We start from the raw sequence: 23,893 nt of genomic DNA, 5'->3' as shown, positions 1-23,893 counted from the left end.
AACCAGCTCATGTTTTGCCAGGCAGACAGAAACAAGGCTAAATTAAACGCAGAAACTGTGGCAACAGATACTGAGTGTCATTTTGAGTGTCATTGACTTCAGCAGAGCAAAAGTTACAGAAATGACTGCACCTCAGGAGAGCCAGACATTCTGTTCCTGTGGAGCATTAACTTCTTGCCCAGAAGATGCATGAAGTTTATCAGTGAAAACAAACACAAGAAAAGAATTTCAGTTTTGTTTCATCTTCACAGCTTTCAGTGACTGCCTTGCAAGCAGTAATGTTCTGAAGCTTTCTAAATCCAACTATACTCATGTAATAAGGTGACAGTTTTCTATTTAAAACACAAACAGAAAATTCTCTGTCACACTTTATACTGTCCTTAAGTCACTCTGTACCTGGAGATGGCACATTCAGCAGTACCTAAACACAGAGACTACAGAGAAAAAGGCTGTTATCAAAGATGAATACTCCTTCACCCCAGACTTAAACAATGGAGTTTTTGTATCCCTATCACAATCAGAAATAGTATTGTCTTCCATACTCCTCTCCACTTTTCACCATCCTCCACCTTCCCCATAGAAACAAATATGGGAGGACAAAGTCTGCCTGCACACTTTAATTTACAACTGATTCCAAACTGATCCAAATGGCTGTTAATCTGAGCTGAACAAATACATGGATTTCTAGAGCAGATTTCCCAGGAAAGGCCCAGAACTAACCTCACTAATCTCTTTGAAGGTGATGAATATTTACAAGTGACAGGATACACTGAGACAATCCACAGAACTTTCAAAATGCAAATTCTGACTTCAAATTCCTCCCCTTAAGAGAGAAATAGCCCTTGTTCCAGACGTGCACAGCAACCTTGATAAAGGCACTTGTGCTCCAAAAGCAATCCACAGTTCTTTAATAAACTAGTCTGTGTAGCTGGCAGAGGAAATCTCATCTTGCTACGTTGGGCACGAAAAGGCTGAAGACCTTTCCAAGCATGTTTGTGGAAGATCCCATTCTGTCACTCTCCACTGCAGCAGATGAAAACTCTGAAATTCCCATCAGTCCCCAAGGAAACAGCAGCAGAGTGTTCATCCCCTGCCCAGCACCTGTAGCAGAGCACAAGTTTCTGAAGCAGGGCTGAGCCATCAGCTGTCTCCCAAAGGCACAGACTGCTTTTGTGCCTCCCTTCCCTGGCAGCTGCAGGGACAGCCGTGGGGGTTGGGAGCTGGGGGTTCTCCAAAACACAGCCTGGGGACAGCATCAGCAAAGCACAAAAAAGGACTCAGGAGAACAGGGACATGGAGCAAGCACGTACTGGTATCCTCTCCTTCCTTCCAGCTTTCAGTTATTTATTCTGAGGGCTAATGTTTAATGGTGGGGAAATTCCAAGTCCACCTGAGGATGGAGAATTTTAAAAATGAAATGTGAAGCACAGTAACAATCTCAGCTGCCTGCAGCCTTTCTGGGAAAAGGAGTGGAGAGAAGCCTGTCTGACAAAGCACCTTAGTCACGCAGAGCTTCTATCAGCCAGGCTTCAGGAAGAAGCAGGTGACAAAGGACCAGAACAAACCCAAGTGGCTGTGAGCACGAGTGGCTGGAGGGTCTCAGCCCCAGAGCCAGCAGCAGATGCCACCCCAGGGTGTGTGACAGCTCCTATTCCACAGGCAACAGCTGGGTCACAACAAGTGGCAAATGACAAAGCCACAGAAGGGAAGCAGCAGCTGAACAGGTGACAGCTCCCAGCAGAACCCAGCTGGAGCCCAGTGCTGTGAGTTTGGAGTGTGGAGGCCACAGAAAGGGAATCGAAGCAGCAGCAAACACTGCAGCTTTTCCTGGAGCCAAGAACTCCAAGTTCAGGCCATAAAACATTAAAAAACCAGAACTGGCAGTGTAACCATAGGAGGGACAGTGGGAGAACAAATGAAACATGCCTGGGTGACATTTACCACAGTCAGTGATAACACATGAAATGTGTGCTACCTTTTAAAAATTCTTCTGTGCCTTCCTCTGGTCCTCCGTGTTCCTTCAGCTAAAGAATTGGTACTCCTCTAAACTCAGGTGACACTCAAATGTAGATACCTATCACATTCCTCTCAGGCCTATCCTGCAATTTTTAAGCTAAGCAGAGAGTTTCACTCCACAGCACAGCTCAGGTAATGAACATCAGCTCAGCTTTGACAGCACCTTCTGGTTTTTAATGCTGTCACAGCTGGTCCACCAGCTGTTTTCTGCACGTACTCTTGCAAACTTAAGGGGCAAGCCAGGCAGCAGAAGTTTGAGCACTAAATTCTTGGATTAACAGGGGTTAGATGAGGCAAATGCATAAGCAGCAGCACTCTGAGGAAGTCCAGAATGGAAGCATAGCTGCAGAGAGGCTGAAGTGTGAGAGCCACACAAACAGTATTTCTCAAACTCTTTAAACATATACAGACATACAAGTAGTGGCTGAAACTACCTAAAAATATGCACAGGCAAATTTCTCTAACACTGACTTAATTACAGTTAAATTAATACTACTATAGATCCACACCCCACTAACAGAAGTCATAAATAAACAAGAAATAAACAGGTGAGTCATCCAACTTTTTCACTTACCTTTCTTGTATCTCTGAAGCATCCAAGCTGCTGCCACATTCCATGCAACTGTGGCCACCAGTCTTCACCTGACACTTCCTGGGCAGAGGTTTGGAACCATTTTTCCATTAACGTGGGCTTCACTTGGAAACAAAAGGCTCAAAGTACTGATCCATGTTACTTGTTTTCTTCCTCTAGCTATTTCAGATGAGATATTACAGAGCTGCTCAAGCTCCCTCATCCTTACGGATTTAGGGGGGGGAAAAAAAAAGGAAAGCTGTACCCAGTTTGCTTCAAGACAGGTATCCAAACCAAAGTTAACTAGAACATGTGAACACAGCCAAGCTGGGCAGTGCCACTGGCTGCCCCTAATGAAGGGAGTTACCACGGGGTGCATTTCAGACACATCCACAGGCAGTTCTGCCACAGATTTGGTCTCCCTTTGTAGTAAGTGTAGTAATTCAAAACAATTTACAAAGAACATCTTTATCTTCCACAAAAAGATGGTAGAGGCGCAGAGGTAAAGCACATCCCCCTCAACAGTCCCACTTTCACTGTGCTGTGCCATCCCAAAGGGTCCCACTCCCTTTAGGCTTTCTTTCCTTTCTTGAACAGGAATCAGCACAGTCAGAAGGCAAACTGCCTTTTACTGTCCTCAGTAAGGTGATCAGGAGACAGGAGCTGGGAAGACTGGACTCTAGCAGATTTAGTTTAGTAGCTTCTCCACAAGCTACTAAACACCTGCTATTCTCAGAGGTTGTAAGAGTGGTCTAGAGATTCCCCTTTCTGCTTTCTTTACTTTCATTCAACTTCCAGAGTTTCCCACTCCATCCAATGCCCACCCAAAGCTATGGCATCAAAAGACCTGTGAGACAAACCACCTGAACTGGTAGGATGTCTCTGCCTGGCATCTTTAATCAACTTTTGTGGAAATCTGGAGCCTTCAACATTGCCAAGCAAGTGATGCCTCCTAAAATGCTCCACCAACAGAGATTTTTGTTGCACCCGCCATAACTCTTTCTGTCCACTCCTCAAACAGTAACTCTGCTGGGTATGCAACAAACCTGATATTTCCACCCTCTCTTACATAGTAGAAACAAGAATCAGAGACAGCCAAGTGAGAAAACCAGTCTGAGGCAACACAGGTCCTGCTGAGCAGCTCCTCGCTACTCTAAATGGCTCCCTCCCTATGCAGATACAGCTCCTGCAGCCAGCTCTCCCCCACCCCTTCTGCTCTCCAGGACTGAATGACAATATAGAAGCAAGGCTTGCCTCTCACAGCCAGAGAACTGAGGGCCTCTGCAGCCTACAACAATGTGTGAATATAAATCACATCCCAGCCCAACCTCACACTGTAGTCAAGACAAGCAGTTCTTAAACTTTTTTTAAAAAAAGAAACAAACAAAAACAACACAGAGCAGACCACAGCTCCCCTGCTTTTAGGTCCTCCTCACCCTTCCAGGAGTTCAAAAAGACTCTCTGGTGACCTCAGAGAATATCAGCTCCTTCTTGTTGACATGCCATTAGCTGTTCTGTGGAGCTGCCCCAGGAAAGCAGGGGTTCTTTCATTTACAGCTTCTTTCCTCCTTTCCCACCAGTTATTTTTAAGGGATTATGTTTCCTGTTTTCACTGCTTTGCCTCCATTTGTCATTCAGCACTGCCATTAAAGTAGGAGGGAAGTGCAGGGGAGCAGACCAACACAAAGCAAACCTTTAGGGTTCAGCAAGCAAGGCATTAAATGTCACCTCTTCCCCCCTCAGCCTCACCTCTCTGTTGCACACCCTCCAAGACATTATGTAAATATGGCTTATCCTCCAGTATATACCCAGATTCTGACAGCTGTGACAGATTAGACACTTCAGCTACTTCCCCCCCCCCCCCCCACCCCGGGCTGGTCCACGTTGGATCATGAACAACTTGTTCTGGAAAACCCCTCCCTGTATGTTGGAGCTAGAAATGGTGCCACAGCATTTTTTAGAGACAAAAGCAGAGCAACAGAACTCAGATACTCGTTATGCTGTTGATTTGCAAACATTGTCTCCCAACCACCTCAGCACTGGATGTGTGATTTTCAGGGAAATGGCAGTTAGAGTAAAACAAACCAAAAAAACCCCAAAGGGTCTGGCAACAACTTAGAAGGATGCAATCCACAGAACTACTGCCCTTCCCTTAAGCCTTTGCTTCCACGTGTGCTGGCAGCAGTCTCACAAACTCTCTTGATGAAGGCTGCACTGAGTAACTCACATGCAGTATATTCCTACAACTCTACTGCTCCTCAGCACAGCTCTTCTGCAACTTGTAGAGGTGACCCCTGAGAACAATAAATACAAAGCTATCAAAGGTTAAGGTAACAGAACAACTGGCTTTGAGTAGGTAAAGGGCAGTTTTACTGTTTTAACACCTTTTCAGATATCTCACAGCTCTTTGCTCTCTGTTCATACATTCTTTACTACTGCCTGATTCCCATCCATCACCTGATACTCAAACACACGTGCTCTCTATGAAGGACAAAGAATAACTGCTTTAGCAGAAGCAGAGTCAGAAGCATCTCTGCCAAGTCCACTAGCCCCCTCCAGGAGTTCACATGCTCCTATTCACATGATCCTAAGGTTCCTCAAGGCTGCTGCTGTAACTGCAACCTTCCCACCCTCCTCTCTCCCAGTCACACTGCAGGGCTGCCCCAAAGGTGCACTGCAGTAGAAGCAGATGATGGCCAAGGGATGGAGGGAAATGAAAGATAAATGCAAAGTGTTAAGACAGGAACACAAAGACTCTGAAATAAAAGTTGGTTTTAAGCTAGCTCAGGGTATGGCTAAGTTAGTTTAAGTGTGGGTTTGTGCAGCAGCAAATCATACACGGAAAGAATCCTTACACAGGTATCATAGAGCAATTAAGGTTTAATTAGACTCAGCATAGATAAATCAACACCAAAGAGGAAACTAATTACACATGAAACTGACTCACACATGGCACATAGACACCAGGGATACCAGAATAGTAAAAGTCACTGAGATGGGAGAAAAACATCACAACCAAAAAATGTCAACAAGGACGGAAATTGGCATCTGAGATTGCCACAGCTACTACTGGAGAAGACATTTCTGCTCCCAGGCAGAAGTAATCTTCACTTCATGGGACTGCAAAAATGAACATATTTCAGCAGTGAAGAGAAAACCAACTAAAATCATAGCAAAGCATCAGGAGATCCTAAGCTCAATCTCTGACAGCTCAGACCACACAGCTGGGCAGAAGGGACAATAACACTGAAGAAAAAGCAATTTCCCAATGCATAAACCAAGCTTTCCTAATGCTTTCATTGCATTAGGAAAGGCAGATATCCTCCCAACACCAGCTAAAAAAGGGTGTAGTCCTCTCTAGCAAAGTGTGCCACTGTGCTGATGAAAGGCCATGCTGGGGAACAAACACGTGGTGCACATGCAGGAGGGCTTAGCTCAGCAGGGAGAGCTGTGTAGGTACTGCTCCTCTCAAGCCATACATTCCCTGAGGGCTGGGTATTTATTTTTCCTTTTAACAGTGCCACCCTATTTCTTGATACTGCTGTAAACAGACTCACCATAGGAACTGGTTTAGGGAGCTATTGATTCAGAGCATCAGCAACTTCAGATTTAAAAGGTCTCCTTAAGAGACAGAAAAAGCAGAGCACACAATAATGGAGTTTTGGAAAAACTAATGGGTACAAAGGGTATAAATAAGCAATCACAGAGTGAAAACCTGAGCAAAGCTGCTGCAAGGAAGATACTGAAAGCTTCTAGGCTTGGTAATATACCACAGATAACAAGACAGTTGCATTCTTGGCTGAGTACACCAGCTTCTCTCACTGATCTTGCAAGAGAATGTTAATGAGACCTACCTGGAAGGCTTTAAAATTTAGGGGAGTACTGTTCTGGCAGGAACTTACTGGTTAGTAAGTCATTCTGAAACACAAATTACTGTAAATGCGTCTTTCTAAGCAGTTAAGACACAAACAAAAACCAACCAAACAAACTCCAAATCAGATAAAAACAAAAACCCCAAACCAAACATCAATCCAAAAAAACTCCAGATCTGCCTTTGGAGAACTGCAAATAAGAAAAGCCAGTTAGTCTAGCAGTCAATCCTGTAGCACAGGAAAAATGGAACTTTTTCAATTCCTGTCTCCTTTATTGTTGCCAGCTAAAGGCTTGGTTGATTTCTTAAGCAAACTCAGTGGGAGAATAGACCGGACTTCCCTGAAATATTCTCCTGCCGCAATATTTCTGTATTGCAAAGTATCACTCAACTAACAACAATTATTGTCAAAAGAAGTGTCTCTTGCACTGCAGTAAGTGAACAAACCTGGATTCTATCATGCCAAGAGCCACAGAAATGTTGGGAGAAAAAAACTAAGACAGGACAGCTTCCCAGTAAGGAGCCTGGCAATGAACAAACACAAACTACTTTATAGCTTCAGTTCATTTACATGCACTAGTAATTAAAAAATAGCTGTTTGGTTGGTTACATAAAAGAAGACGTGGTCACCAGTATGGTTCTTTATCATCCAAATACAGCAGCATAAGCCAACAAAAAGTAGAGCCAACTAACTTTTTCCTTTAGGCCCTATCCACCGCAGTGCTCTATCAGAAACAAAAGAAAGAAAGGTGAAACCATACTGATCTAACCACCACAGGCAGAGATGAGAGCAGATAAAGCTAATTTAGCATCGATGTTACCACCTCATATCATGGATGAGATGTATGTAGTATGCAGTAAGTCCTACAACCAAAAACTAAAGTTCAGGGTCAAGATCCCAGGCCTATCATCTGCAGGTGATCATGGACAAAAAATCTCCGCAGCTTCCTTGGAAGGACAGGGAACGTACCCACATTTCTGAAACACCTGAAGATCCCAAGAGCAAATAAACCCACATCATTACAGCAGTGCAAGAGAATATACTGAAAGAAGCCCCCAGTTTTAACAGTGTGTATTCTAACTCTTTTGTGCAGAAAATCTCAGACTGAGTATTTTCCTGCCCATTCCTACGCCAGGTAAAGGATCCTTATGTGCATTTTTTTAAGCCAACCTCCAGTTCTACACATTACATCATAAAATGACCAAGTTATCCTTTTAAAAGTAAATAACCAACCCTAATCACAAGTTTCACAGGCTTTCGTATTAAACTACATTTCAATATACTTAAAACAAAACCCAGGACTTTCTAAGCACGATTCCCAACATCCTTAGCACTATTCCTTTCTCCAGGCCTGCTTCTCTGAAAAAAAAACATTCACCCACCCAATTTTTGCCTTATCAGGAACCTGCTACATTCCAAAGGGCTGTGCTCAAGGTTGTAATGTTCTTTTCCAGGCATTCTGCTGACTATTTCACTGCCAAATACTGCCCTTTCCAGGGTGTATTTGTTTGCAAGAACTCAAAACTTGAGGCATTTCAACAAGCTTGCACAGCATTGCTGACAGAAAGTAGACCACTATTTACTTCACTCAAAAAGTGTGTCACTTTGTGTATTTTTAAAACCGAGAATTAATAATTGATATTTGCCTTCACACAGTCCTTTGATCCCAAAGCTAATCAAGCTAAAGGGATACATTCAGAAGTACAGCTGCCCCTGGAGTGAGCCACTGGACACCTGCAGGCTGGGCAAAGAGAAGAGAAGAACAGGCAAAAAGAACACGAGTTTGTCCTTGTAACAAGGTGCTGAGTCCTGGCAGAGCAACCAGACTTTCTCAGCACTGCCTGAGAGACTGAGTTGTAGACAGCACAGTGTTAAACAGAAGGAATGGTTTGCTACTCCCAGTTTTCCCCTACAAACAGCAACTCCTTCCCACTGCCTAGGGCACTGGCTGACATCTCCCAGGCACACTTGGTATGCACATAGAGATAGGACACACTCTGACAGGTTTCATTTGGAGCCATCCTCAAGGACATATTAAACGATGTAGTCAAATCCACTTAAATACCCAACAGAGTATCAGAATAAACCTGTTAAAAGGATTATTCTACATACCAGTTGATTTCTACAACAGTTGCGTTTGCTGCAAAAGCCCTTTAAACGAATAGGAGCTAAGGAAATCACCTTGGGGCTGAGGCAGAGCACACAGCCAAGAACAAGAAATCAGCTATTTTAAAAGGTTCCACAGAAGAGAACCAGACCCAGCTCTGCTGAGCTGCTCAAAGTGCCTCAGATAGTGATCCTATTTCGGGAATACAGGGACTGCTCTGGGCTCAATGAGTCAGCAGGGTGGGGCATTTTTTTCCCATGTTTGTGGACTGAACAGGAACAGAAAAAGCAAAAGAAGTTGGAAGCCAGAAATGCAGCACCTGGCTGGTGCACAGGCAGGAATTCAGCAGAGTTAAGTCAGAAGAGTTCACAAATCTCTGCAGAGCCAGCAGTCGCAGGTAAAAATAGAAGTCTTATCTGGGAGTCATGTAAGCATTCAAAATAAAACTGAACAGAGAAATTGTAAAGATGTTTCAACGCTGGAAGTGATGTGCATTTTCTCCTGGTGGTGACTCTTGTCCTCTCCTTGTTCAAGACTGAGCTTTTTAAGCAAACCACATTTTCTGAGAGAAATCTTACTTGAACTATTAGGCCAGGACATGACATTTTATATTTCAAAGCAAAAAAATGTAAAAAGTCCTAGGAATGACCTCCAAAACTCCACTTTCCCAAAAACACTCATAAAGGGAAAATATTCACATAGTTATAAGATTTAATACTACAGATGTCAGTAATTACATAATAAAAAAATGACATGAAATCTTAGCCCATGAACACTCACACCTACACTCTGAGAAAGGAAACACAAGTTACTGAAGGAGGTCCACTCTCCTCTAAAAGCTGTGCTGACCTGGCATCCTTCCTGTCCTCCTTGCAGATTATTTATGACCTAAAGAACCTCCTGGCAAAAGCTGGTCACCTTTTCAAGCCTTAGTAAAAACAACTAATTGTATCTTTTTTCCATTTTCTCCTGGTCGTAAGCAGTCAATGTATTTGCTGATGTAATAATTAAAACCACAAAGTACTTACAAGGCAACTGGAAGGGGAATCACTCATACAGACCACGATACCATCAGGTCTGTCTTGCAAATACTTACTGTAAATACTTCCATTTTCAGTCCTAGCATTCCACTTAGATTTATTCTACAGAACCACTTCAAATATCTGCAAGCTCTTAGGCAGCTTTTACTCATCCACACTCTCCCAGCAGCAGAAACAAAGCATCTGCCTGGAGAAGAGGTACTCTGCTCAAAGAACACCCCAAACCTCTTTGCGAAACCCCAAAGCAGCTGGAGAGTTATAAGTGAAATTGCTGAAGTTAAACAAGACTTCTCAGCATTAACATTCCATTGTTACTTGAATTAACAGCCCCGGAGTCACAGGGGACTGGGGGTTTAAATGTAAATTGTCTTTCATAGCATTGTCTCCATGCCCCAACAAAACCCAGTCAGTTACTGCTCCACCAGCAACATTTGTAGGAGGATAGATTAGGATCCATGGTTAGAGGGGTTTTGTGCTTTGGTTGGGTGAGCTCTGTGATTTTTGTTTGATTGATTTTGGCTCAGAATAAAACCAAACAAAGCCCCCAGAAATGCCACTGATAAATTCCCTGATCCAGTTCTCAGTGTGAACCTAGAAATGAGCAGTTGCTGGCACGACTGACAGGGCAGCAGGTCACAGCATGAGGCTTTAGCACCAGAGACAATTTAAATCAAGATTTAGCCTCAAGGGGTATAATATGAGAATAGTGGAAGACATACACAGATGCATGTTGTAAGACAAGACAGCTCATGCTTCAAACTTTAAGCAAATAAACCAAAAAAAGGAAGAAGTAGAAAACCCAGAGATTAACACATAAGCAGCAACCACAGTCACAGGCAAAAAACCCAAAAAACCAAAAAAACAAAACAAACAAAAAAACCCCAAAAAAACAAAAAAAACCCCAAACCACAGATTCTGGACTTATTTACTTAGATAGGAAACAGAGTTAATATGAACACAGAATTAAGTAGAGAAAAAGAAACAGTGGAAGCAAGCATATGACTTGTAGAAATTAGTGAAAGGACAAGCCCTCCAGCAACAGAACTCTTTTTTCTTTCATTGCGTTTTATTCGCCTTTTTTGACAGTATTTTCCTTTAAAAGTTAAATATGGATATAAACCAATTTCTAAACACAAAGCTATAGAGGTATTTAATCAATTTACTAACTAAAGTGATCCAGGAGAAATGAACTGAATTTGATTCCAGTACATTAGAGCTCACCGGAATTCAGCTAAAATCCTGAGTTTCAAAACTCAAAAGATTGAGCTGCATATTTCCTTATTAACACACTTGGAAGTTTATTTATGCAAATAACTATCTTAAGATAAAAGCTTGCTATAAACCTAAGGCTGTTTTTCTTTTTAAGTTCCCTTTTTAATCTTTACATGCGTTTGGAAAAAAACTTGCAAATGACTCATTTCCTTACAAACTAAAAAACACAACCACAAAGCAACCAATTATCAAAGACTATTAAACAAGCTGTTTCAATGTGCATCAGCCCTACATGGCAAGTGTCTTTTAATAGTGAAAACCAGTTTTAGCATCAGAATGCTTCCTCAGCCAGGTGTTAGTCTAACTACAGGGGGGGAGTTCCTTATAAAGTTTAGGTAGAACTCTCTAAATTTGCTTGTATCTTTGCATCAGTGCATATTTGCACATATATTGAAACCAGTCTGAAACACCTATATACAGAATAAAATATTCAAGTTAAAAATTCTTCCTCTTCAGATTCTTCTTGTGCATGTATATATTCAGAACACATTTACATAAAGCAAAGAAGGAGACCTGATCATCTGCTAAGTGGAGATACTGAGATTCCTAACATGCTCTAGAACAGAGGACACTAACTGGAGGAAGATGTGTAACCCTGCAGCAGAAATTTTATTATGTTTACCTATCAGCACAGAACAAAGCAGAGCTTAGACCACATTAGTACGTGTTTCAGTTTGAGCAGAGACCACAACAAATTATGCATAGGTCAGTGCTCAAGGCTGAGTGAATTTGGGGTAGTCAAGGTCAGGCCCAGGGCATGTTTGCTGAGCACACAGGACAGGTCAGTCCCTGGCACAGCCCCATCACACCAGGGTGTGACCCGGCCTCAGCTGCCTGCGGACCACGGCCCAGCAGAGAGGAAGGCACCTTCTGCTGCTCTCTCAGACACTCTAGACATAACAGACATATTTTTCTCTCCATGAATACTGAAAAAACCCTACCTAAGCAAAACTCATTTTGAGAGAGTCCTAGCTCAGAGGACTGGGCAAACTGGAAAGAACATATCTGATGTTTTGATGTAAACAGCATTTTATCATATTGTCGGGCCATTTTCCCCTTCAGGACGGCAGATGTAGGATGGCTAAAATAATTATTAAATAAAAATTATTTCCAAATGACATTTGTGTTCCCATAGCACCTAACCAGGAAGCATGGCAGACACATGTGGCCAACTAACACAGTTCTCCAGAAGGTAAAAGAAACTTCAAAACAAAATTACAGTTTTGAACTGCCTGCCCAGCACAGCTCTGAGCCAGCTCTCAGCCACATCAGTATTGCTACTGCAACAGCATAACCTGCATGCATGTCAATTTTAAAACATTTATAATCTAAGCCTGTGAAGACCTACCAGCTCTTTTGAAGTCAGAGCTCAAGCTCAAACTTCAAAACCAAAGCATCTCTGTAACTACCGGAGCCACAATTTCCAAAGAAACAAACAGCTAGTGCTGTGGAGCATCACTCACAGCAAAACAGTCACAAGAAATCCCCTGGCATCAGCAAGAGGTCAATCAAGTCATTCCCAAGACACTGTTATAGGTCAAGAGTAGCCATTGGTGTATTCAACTATTAAACAAAACAAAAAACAATAATCCAAGCAAAAAAAAACCAAAAAACAAAAAACACTAACTGAACAACTAAAATTTGTTAAACTCTCTTCTTCTTTCCTTGTTATTTATTCCAAATGCATACCTTCTTTCCTGATACTTTTTCCTATTGAGAACACTGACCCTTTTAGCAATACAGAGAAACTGGTAATAGCAAGCTGGCTTCAGCTCTGTGCCTGCATATTTCTCTCAGTGCATGTTGAAGTTACAAAATCAATTTGGATTAGGAAGGGTCAAAGTGATGTTTAAATCCTATGTAAATATTTCTATACAAAGCAGTGTGGTTTCTCAACAACTACAAAAGAAAAGGCTTATGGGCTTGTGGAACTGCTCAGCTGTGCTCAAGAGGACCTTCAAGAAATTCAGCAAGTCAAACAGAGGAAGTGCCTCCCCAGAGCCTAAAAATGGGTGCTGTGACAGGTCTGCATTCTCTGCACTGTGAGTTAAAACATTACTTAAGAATACATGAATATGGAATATAATTGTCTTCACTGTGGCCTCATGTAAATTCCTAAGAGAGACCTTCTGCTTTCACATGAAGCAGAATCCAGCACTCATCCAAATGGCAAGAGCACCAGACCATGTAAACCATCTCAAAATTGCAATCAGTCTCTCATCCCTGTCATGCAGCACACATCAATTCAAGAGGGCAGTCAGGCCTGTAACTCAATACACTGCCTGATACACCAAAGGAAAACCAGGTAATTTTCTTGATCCCTATCACCTCAAAAGAGCGTGGGGACCATCAGTCAGATCTGCTAAGGGCCCTTCTGCCAGAAAAAAACTGAACTGTTGAGTAAGTGTAAGACAGCGAATGGTTTCCAGGTTCCCTGTTGAGCTCAGCACACACTGGCTCTTCTGGACATACTCAAGGACTAAACACAATCCTCCTTGTCACACACCAGCCCCCTCACCTGATCAGACACATGCTTATCATGAGTTCTGTTAGAGCAGCATCTTCCTCTGGGCCCATTACAGTGACAGGTTTCAAGGCAAAGAGGGCAACAGCAGACAATGGAAAGCTCAATGAGTTATCCAGTAAACTCCACTGCCCTAAGTAAGTTCCTCAGGAAAGATGTCAATGGAGAAAAGGCCGAACAAAAGATTCACCCAATTACTCAGGTGACTGTTAAGCCCAATGTATTGCTCATGTTAAGTGCACAGCTTTCTGTCAGAGTCAGAAGCAGCTCTTGAGGGCCCCTGAGGATCTTGATTATGTGAGCTGACAGGTACTTGTTCCTTCTTAGGAAGCCTTTGAGACAATACTCTGGATTTGACTAAAACAGTATCTTCCTGATATCCATTTACCCCATATCAGGAGCCACAGATGATCAATACTAGGACTAGAGACACGGTGTACATCCCCAGGCTGTACATTTTCATCTAACAGCTTATCAGATTATTTTTCCTCCTTGCAATTCACATTTCACTTGTCAGCTTTCCAGTCAAGAAGAACAAGAAAAGCAAAACAAGGAATGGACTGTAAGATGTGCCCCTCCCTCACTGCAGCCACTGATGTACTGTAGGATGCCCATCACCTATACAAGACACTTTCAATGCCAGCTAAGCACTGGCTTTGGCATCCACCACAATTAGTGGGTGGGAGAACTGCAATAGGATTTTGCAACTGGACATTCTCTGCTGGCTAATCTAGAAGTTCAAATTAGTTATTGATACAGCTGGCAATGACAAATTTATTAATCCAAATACCATGATTTCCTCAAAGACAGTTGAGGCATTACTGTGGTTTCCCCATAGTTGTTCTACCTAAAAGGATTCAAACAAAGGGGAAGTTTATGAAGAGACAGGGGGAAACACATCCAAGTCTTCCAACAGTGATCTACTCTTCTGAGCATATTATTTTCTGGAACTTCATGTCGTAATGTCACTTCAGGCCACTATAAAAAAATTTCCGGAGCAGCTCTAGGTTAGCAGGAAACTGAAGATGAGGCAGTGAATTATGAACTGACGCAGCTGGACTAACAGTCACAGAAACAAGTGTTCTCTGCCTTGGCTCACTCTAAGCCCTATAATCTAAGCTGTTTTGGGAAGCCTTGAGCCCAGCCAGGGGCTGCCTTGCAGGGCAGTCATACCCTGAGCTGCAACTGCACTGCAGCAAATCAGGGCTGTGTTTGTATGGGACACCTCCCTAGTGACAACAGACCAATTGCATTCACTTTTTAGCAGCTCAAATGCATTTGAAGCCTGATGCTCCAGGGAACAGGCATTTTCCTTCAGAACAGATTACTCTAGGAAGCTGCTGGCCCATTTCAGAAGAACATGCAGATGTGAATGTAGGCAAGCGAGGGCTTTGTTGTGTTTTGGTGGCTTTTTGTGTGTTGGGTTTCTTAAAACTGTCCTAACAACAGCCTGCTCCAGCCTCACCCATCTTGTGGGTTCCAAATGGGCACTCCTTCCTTAGCTCTGCAGTCAAGGGAGTACGTAATTATCGGTAACAGAATACTGGTAAATACCCTATCAGAGAAGCTGCATTTCAGTCTGGAATCCAGAATATTCTGAAGTTCTTCAGAAGTAAACACACACAGTGAGCCAAGGCTGCACAGTGCACTTCTCTGCACCTCAAGGAGAGGAGCTGGAGTCCAAGCACACAAGTTACTCACTATTTAGTAACTCCTCCTGCAAGGGCTGTCTGCTCAGATTTCAGATAATACTGTGTGATCCACAGTAGCCTGCCATAGTTGCTACTGTGCTGTTGTCACAGACCAATCTGAAAGTAATTTGGGGATTTTGGATACTTCAGAACTTGTGCAGAAGCTCCTGAAGAAGATGGGGTGGTTTTGAGAGTTTTTTAAAATGTATTATTTTTAACAGAGAGAAGGTTGTGGTGGACCTATCCTTCTGGAAAAGAATCCTTATCCTGCACAAGATAAAATAAATAGTATTTTTTAAAACCCACCCCATCCAGTAGTAACAGATATTGGTGAAATGACTGCAAATAACAAAATAACAGAAGGTAGTATCTATGCATAAGGCCTGTAATACCGACAGGCACAATTCAGTAGTATAAACCAACACAATGAACTTTAGCAATTCACTCTTCCTACAGGGCAATCCTTGTGGATTCTCACACACATATTCCTCAAGTATCCATGTAGCCACGAGCAACTAACTTGACTCCAGCTGCCACATTTGGGCAGAGCTTTCTCTAAAGCAGAGACTGCAATTACATTTGCAATAATCTGATTACTTCACAAGCCATAACCTGGTTAAGAAAGGGTCTGAGAGATACCATTTGGGCACTTAGGAAGAAGACAAAATGGAGAGGGAGATGTGCTTTGTTGTTTTAGTAACACAGAGATCTGCAAACTGCAGCCAGATTTTGTGACAGAAATAAACCATATTGTCCTACACAGAACACTTACTGTTTAAAGCACAAAGAGAACAATTTTCAAAAAATTTAGAGAATTTATGAGTTTGTAAAAATGTCTCAGCAGTAAGACAAACCAACACTCAAGGATTTATTTACAGCTTATGGCTACTTTCACATCACTTGTAATTTAAAGATACGATCAGGAAAGCAATCCACTTTGCCATCAGTGAGCTGGCCAAAACCTGCTTTGTAACCCAAGACAGTCAAATTGGTGTTTTGGAAATACTTCACTCGCATGCAGCTCACTCAAACTAATCCATGCCAACATTTCTCTAGTCACTTGCAGCCTACCCCTCCATCTATCTGCCATTCAACCTGGACTGGCACACCATTTCTTTTCCAACATGTGCCAGCAAAGGACTACTAAAACCAGCGATATTTCACTGGAAGGGAAAGAACAGGATCAGGCCCTTATTATTCTTTCCATGCTTATCTGTCTGAGCAGAACAAACCAAAGAGGAGACGGTAAGAAAAACCCCAAAGGTCTTAGGGTTTGCTGGTCTTGGTTTCTCTGGGGAAAAGCAAGCTCCAGATAAGCTGTGCCTCCAATCAACACTCTGATTTTCACAAGCAGCAATATGCTTCCTTATGGTAATTGAAATGGAGCAATTCTCAAGCAGCTTGCCAAGTCTCACCTCATTAACCTTTATGGACTGACCTCCAAAATTCCTTGAAGCTGAAGTACAGGTCCCGCTTGTCTCGGCATGATAACTGTTTACCCCTAAGAGGTTGGGGAACAAGGGAGGGCATGAGAGAGCAAACTGCTAAATGACTAGAACTGGAAGAAAAGCTGTTTCCGGCCTATTTCTGGGGCCCAAACCTTCACAGGCTTAGGTCTCCTTTGTTGGCCCTTCTTTCAGATAGCCTGCAAAGCCAAATTTGGATTACAAATCACACACCCCACCCACAACACTTGTTTTAAGAGTCAGTATATAGCTCTAGTGTGCTGCCCAGTAGTCAAAAATAAGCATTTCCTAACCCACACTTAAAGGCTTAGCAAATTTTCTAATTAAACTTTATTTTTCTTCAATCTCAAATGTGTTACTCAGAATGCCTCCTTGCCATTCCAGTCAACTCATTTTATTACTTTTGCTCAAGTCTCAGTGAAACTTTTGTCAGCAATGAAATGCAAGCTGTCAGTGAAGGCTGACTGAACACAGTACTTAGCATTTTATCCAAATATCCAAACCAGAGATATTAGACAAATGGAAGCACTTAGGAAAAATGGTAGAGCAATTAGTTCCACAAATTAGCAAGCCCTTAGCTTTCTTTTTCCCAGCATTAGCTTGAGATAGCACAACTACAAGGTTTAAGAGTATGATGTTCCAGTTTTGCACCCTGGAAGTCTGTACATGGGGTAGTGTATATTTACACCAAACACTAAAAACCACACCCATTAACTGCTTTGCTAGAGATGAGAAGACACAGGAGACCAAAGCACTTCATTCACCAATATAATTCACTGTTTTAAGTCCACCACCTACACACACCAAAAGTCATTGCAAATTTTCAGGGCACGAGCCCCTGGCTCTGTGAAATCACCAAGCTGGAATCACCTGGGTCCAACTGTTTTGTGTCCAGCACAGCATTCCAGTCTGTGCTCATCACAGTACGGATGCTGCATGGATATCCTATGGCTCTGGGGCTGCTCGGTCCTAGCTGAGTTCCTACACCACGCCCAAACTCTAAGCTTGCACTGATAATACATTTCACCCACCCAGCCAGAGGCCACTGGCTGCCTCCAACAGGCCTAAGCCCTCTTGCAGCAGCGGCAGCTGCACAAAGTGAGCTCCTCTGCACTGCCAGAGAAACCCCTTTGAAACTGTTGGTAAGGGTGCAGGGAGGACAAGCAGCTTTCTGACCCACTGCTTGCAGAATTCACAACTCTGTCTGCTTACTCCATAGGAAAGGCAGTCCCACTGTGATCTCCCTGTCATGGACCACGAAAATGAGCTTCACATAGGCAGCTGAGGGGACACCATCAGTCTCCAGGGCTCCCTATTACCAGACAACTACTCTGTGGATTGGTTTACACTCTCATTTCAAAGGCAGGTGTTTTGTGACTGCAGAAGCACCTGACACAGGGTGAGCCTAAGAAAAGAAAAATAAAATCTATCTACATGCTATTACTTCTGGTAGGCCTGAGGCACACGTTAGCAACTCTCTGTGACAAAACAAACACTTCAGAGCCTACTATAGTCACTGGAGACATAAAGCAGCTCCATAGATTCCATTAAACTCTGCTGGAGGGAAAGAGAAATCTGGAAAAGAGGGAGCTCTTCACTCCCTCAGACTAAGAAGAGGGGAGTGGTAGTGCAAGCATCCTGATAATCTCCAAAATCTCCAAATCCACTAAACTGCTGAAAAGCAAGGCAGGGTGGGGGGGTTACATTTAAGCAGCATCTTGGCACCAGTACTCCTAGGAAATCACTGATCATCACAGGAAAGAATTAAAACATGTTTAAAAAGCTCTAGCAAAATGAACTAAACAATTGTCAGGAAAACTTAAACTGCATTATTGAGCCAATGTAAATCACAGATGGAAAGCAGGACCTGCAGCCAGCAGGTCCTTAAAATTAGCAAGCAATCTGCACATTATAAAATTTCCTACATTTCAGCTCCTCAGATGGAAGCATCTTTACACAGTGGATCGAAGTCTGCCTCAGCTGCTTAAAGGGAAGTTGTGCTTCTGAACAACAGCAACAGGAGTGGCATGCTGCCTCAGGAACCTGCAATATCCCACAAAGAACTTTGTGAACTACACCTTGAAACTAAAATCCACAAAATACAATACTGTGTGGAAGTAGTGCAGAGTTCAGAAACTTGTCTAAGAACTCAGAAGATGCAGATAACTCAGGAAGCAAACACTTGCAGAAACTGGTAAAGAATAAGGTCCTTCCATGATGATACACTACATGCTTTCTTGGGGCTTTACAAATAAGTAGTGTCAAGTTTGCCTTAAAAGCAGGAAATTCAGATACTTGCCTACCTGGTCAGGCATTTAAGGCACCAAAAAATGAAGCACCTACAGCTCTAGGTAAGCAGGAGCTTTAAATGACCTTCTGCTGACATAACAGGAATTGTGAGGTTTGCAGTTCACATGCATAAATTCCACTGCCCTTTTTCCTCTCTACATTAAACTCACCAAAAATATAGAGAATGTTCCATGCTCTCCAGAAAGGTGCATTCAGAAGTCCCACATTTAGTAGAGGCTAAAATGAGTAAAACTTCACTTCCATGGAATTAACTTACACATATCCCCAGACTGAGCACTGTGGTAGCTGGTGGCTGTCTAGAGAAAGAGCCTGGCACGACTCTCTCAGAGCACCAAGTCTTCTCACGTGAACAGAAGTTAGTCCTGGGGCACCTTGAGGGAAGCAGCTGTGCAGGTAAATATTATTTATATGGACTTCAGATAGCTTCCATGTTATTATACAGACAGAGAAAATAATTTCACACAGAGTGAGAACACTGATTTTGTGCAGCAAGCACCAAAGCCAAGCATCTGCTCCAGTGAGCTCTTCATTAACAAACTGCTGTTAGTTAAAAACTGCCCCAGCTGAGGCCATTGCAAGGTCTCATCATTCCATAACAGCACCGTGCAACTTTCCCCTTGACCATAACAAGAAATGCACAGTAAGTGGCTTTTCTCATGTCTATTTCAGCACTTAATGTTTAACAGAAGGCAGAATTTTTAAAATCTTGTTCTTTCTTCACAATCATAGTAAAGCTATTCAAGCTTAATGCAAAGTTGTGATTTTTTTTTTTCCATTCCCACTACAGGAAATGAGTGATACATAATTAATCCTAATATCAATATCTTTGCCCAGACCCCATTAAGTACATTTAATAGAAAGTACAGCTATTACCAAATCTCAGCCCTGGTGCTCTCATGCTGCTCCTTGGAAAAAACTGAAAGCCTACTACACCTTGGCCTGCTTTAAGGCTTTTGATAATCTACCTCCAAAAACCCAGATTCAAACTTTGGCTCAGATCCCATCCACTTGAGAGTTATGTCCTTTTTTTGTAATACACAATCAGGAAAACATCACTTAACTGTGAACTCATGAAATAATTTGGACAGAACAGCACATGTCTGCTGGCCAAGCCCAAGGTGCACTGGGACAGATCCAGATGGAAATTTCACATTGCACCTGTCCACAGCATTGGACACACTCAGCATTGCTATGGGAAGAGTGATCAAAGGCAAAGCCAGAAAACACACAACAATCTAAATACACAGAGAAGTCAAGTACTGTTGAATAAACCCCACTTGATGCTAATTAACATTAAGGCTGGCCAGAACCTACTGTGATTCAAACTTGCACTCTATTCAAGCAAAATTTCAGGGAAGCCTGGCAGAACCAGTGACTGAACCACAGGTGCTGGAAAATCTGTCTGGCTTTGGTATCACATGGTCACAGAGAACAGCCCGTATCAGAGCAGGGTAGCTGGGAATGGGAGCCAGCCAGATAATCACACAGTGGTCTCTCAGGCCTTTCGTTTGTTTTATGAAAAGGAGGTTCTGCCAACTGGTTTCAGAGCAAAATTCATCCCAATCGGGAAGGAAAGAAAATTCCTATTAAATGATTCTCAGTAGGAATTAATCAGAAACACAGCCCTCCTGAAGGCATAAACCTTTTCGGTTAAGTAATAAAAATAAAAAGTTGCCACCAGATAATGTGCAAGACAGTACTGATTAGCCATCTGGTGAAAGTTCCTGTTAAGCTTGCCATGTCACCCCCTGAGCCGTGGAAAGCAGAAGGTGGATCAGTTACATTCTGTCCTTGCCTGCAATGTGTGGTCATCCTTAGGAACATGACACAAAGCTTTCCAGCGCATCTAGGAATTCTAAGTGTTCTGACTTTTCAGCTGCTTTTTTAAAAAATTACTGCATCCCAGCCAAATTATTTAAAATAAAAGTTATCTATTGCCTTTTTGAAAGCCGAATTTATCCTCAAGCTTTATCAACCTTTGTTATTTTTAGCCCTTTGTTTCCTTCAGCAAAAATTGAAATTGCCAGGAGACTTCCCAGTCATCTAAAGAGCATCAGTAAACAAGAGCAGAGACAGATGGCTGAGCTCAATTCAAACGAGCACAAAACTCAGCCTCTCCCCTAAAACCCAAGAAGAATGCAGCAGTTCCAGAGAGAAAACAGGGATGTATATCCAATCTGGTAAGGGAGAAGTCACTGTGAGGAGGTGCAGAGCTTCCACGTACACTGAATGCCCACCACAACTGTCCAGCTTCCCAATAATACAGTGGGTAAGAGGATGGCACCAAGGCACAGAAGAGGTCTCCCACCACTGTTGCTCTAAAAGTATTGCTGACAAAAACAAGCAGCAGGGAAAATAAAACCAGGCATCTCCTTTTGAGCCAAGTTACTCTTCTGAGAACAGAGCAAACTCTGACAACCTGAAAAAGTGACATCTCTAACAGGCCTCTGAATTTACCCACTACTACAGGAATTTGGTACCATTGACAAATAACATGTTAATCCCTTATTAAAATGAGATGCTGAAAGAGACAAAACCCACGAGAGAACTCATAGATCTGTAATTAAAGAAATCTGTCAAAACAAACATTCTTATTTTCTTCATTCCTGGATTTGATTTTCGTTTACTGCATAGGAGACTACTGGTGTTAGCACAAGATATTATTTACATTACATGCCTTGCCCTGCTAAATAGGTTCAGACATCCACATACATCAAAAAAATCCATCTGAATTAATGTAATTCCTTGTATATCTCTTCCACCTATAAACTCACTGTGATTCCACAGACACACCTGCATGCCTGAATGACTTACATAAGAATGGATTCAAACATTGCCCATTCTTCCCCAAATAAAAAGTTTTTTTTCTGCTGAAATTTAGTTAACATTTTTCCCTTAGGGCTTCCTGATATTCCAAGTTCTTCCTTCACTCAGCTATAGCAGAAAGCTCCAAGAACTGAGCTGCACAATCATCACTTCCAATCAGCTGTAATTGAAGGCTGACATGAGACAGAACGAGAAACTAGCACTGTAATTAATACAGACAGGAGAAAACAAGACTGTGGAAGCAGCATCATTATCGGTAAAGCTCTGGCAAAACCCTCAGGTTGTGGCTTGTTGGCACATTACCACCTCTGAGGTAGAGTTTAACTACTCCATAGCACACAAATATTAGGGAGGGAATGAACTGGTGGTGAATTCGCCACAGATGGTGAATACCTGGTGAAGTTCTGGCCCCATTTTACCTCAATGCTCAGACTGAAACTTTAAGAAATTATTAACATGAGACTCCATTGATTCTCTCAAGAGAAGCCTGAATCAATCCTTCTGGGAATGCAGACTGAATTGCTAAAATGCAGTCTGACATATACTTCTGTAGGATCTTCCTAAAACGGTAAAACTACAAATAAAGCCCAGAATTCTCACAGTGATTCACCAGGGTCTCCCATTCATTTCCATGATGCCATTCCCTGCCCTATACATTTAAAAGACCAAGCAAAAAGCTGGTACACACCTGTATCCCCGTGGAAACAGCTGTCCTGGTGACACCTCCCAGAAGGCAAATCTCCATCACTTGGCCAGATCTGTCCTGTTTTCCGTACACCCACAATAGTGGCCTCAGAAACGATGACCTGCTGCTGCCGGTGCCGTTTCTGAGACTGGGGGGTTGGTGGGCTGCTGCTGTCAAAAGACTGCTGAGAGTTCTGGGAGGGGGAACGGCTTTTATCCCGATACATGCGGTAAGTGGTGGGGCTGGGGGAGACATGGCTGGACTGTCCTGAGGAGAAGTCTTCCTCGCTGGAGGTAAGGTTCTCATTAGAGCTACAATCAGGAGTATATCCTCCTCCAATATCTTCAAAACTCCTGGGGGAATAAGATCTCCTGGGCCACGTGAGATGTTTTTCCTGGTCAGGTTGGCCTTGATTTCGCAGAATAGGTCCTTTTCCTTCTCCTTCCCCCATCATCCCACCAACGTAGATACTCTGATACGGCTGAAAGTCCATGGGCTGCCAAGGTGAGCGGTTGCTGCCATTGGCATTAATCAGGTTATCTTTAAGAAACCTGGGGTTCAGTTCAGCATCCTCATATTCTCCATCATAGCCAAAGCTGCTCTCTGAGGACCTCCCCCTGTAGGCAGGCCTCTGGAACTCGCTGAAGCTGGGTACCATGTTAGAAGGGAGAGAATGCAAAGACTTTTTGCGTTCCATTTGCATGGCTTGGCTACCAAGGGAGCTTATTTTATCAGAAACATCTTTATCGTTGACCTTTACTAGACCCTTCTCATGATGATACTCCATGTTCACATAAAAGGGCTTTTCAACAACATCCTTGTTATCTCCAGAAGAATGTGAATTAACCTTTTTCATTCTCTCAAAATTGGACCTTAGGGCTGCCACACTGGTGCTGTTCCCTCTCTCCTTAGGTTCGAATGATCCCTCCTTCTCAGCAGATCCCACCAGTCTGCGAGCGGAAGCTGATCTGTGTTTTGAAGGAGAGCTATCTGTATCACAGCGATTCTCCATGTCTTCTACAACTCTCTTCAGTTTCTCTTCGCCATAGTACTTACACCTGTCCTGCTCTCCTTCTCCATGGTGGGGGCTGTCCAAAGGTGACAGGTCTGACCCATCACTCTGAGTAGACAGCTTCCGCATAGAGGGTATCCTGGGTTTGAACTTTTCCTCCCCATGATGTGACTTGCTTTTTTCATATTCGTCTTGGTCAGCAGACTGGTGATGATGCAGGTCCTGGATCTGCTGCTCTGCACCCCCTTCAGGCAACTGAGAAATACGTTTAAAACCCCATCTCTGTCTATCATAGCTTTTTTTCTCCTTTGCCAGAAGAGTCTGCAGGTAAATCATGCGGAACCTCTCCTTGTTAACCTCCATCTCCAGTCTCCGGATAGATGCTTTGCACATCTCCAGTTCCTGTTCAATGTCTCCCACTGATTTCAGCTCCATTTTAGGAGGCTCAGAGTCTGCAAATTGTGCTTTCCAAGCCTCTACAAACCCCACAGGGTCCACCAT

The 23,893-nt window shown here is 42.9% G+C and overlaps 1 protein-coding gene across 2 annotated transcripts in view; it reads right to left on the bottom strand.

Moving 5' to 3' along the window:
* The window catches only part of BCR (BCR activator of RhoGEF and GTPase), a 91,185-nt gene extending 67,292 nt beyond the window's left edge, over nt 1-23,893 (bottom strand). For both annotated transcript variants that reach the window (XM_062504065.1, XM_062504066.1), the window contains exon 1: nt 22,384-23,893. In XM_062504065.1, the coding sequence (XP_062360049.1) occupies nt 22,384-23,893 (1,510 nt within the window). The remainder of the gene's footprint in view (nt 1-22,383) is intronic.

This window comes from Cinclus cinclus, chromosome 17, assembly GCF_963662255.1.
Source record: "Cinclus cinclus chromosome 17, bCinCin1.1, whole genome shotgun sequence".
Lineage (NCBI taxonomy): Eukaryota > Metazoa > Chordata > Aves > Passeriformes > Cinclidae > Cinclus > Cinclus cinclus.
Note: the sequence above shows the minus strand (reverse complement) of the source record. Positions and strands in the feature narration are given on the sequence as shown.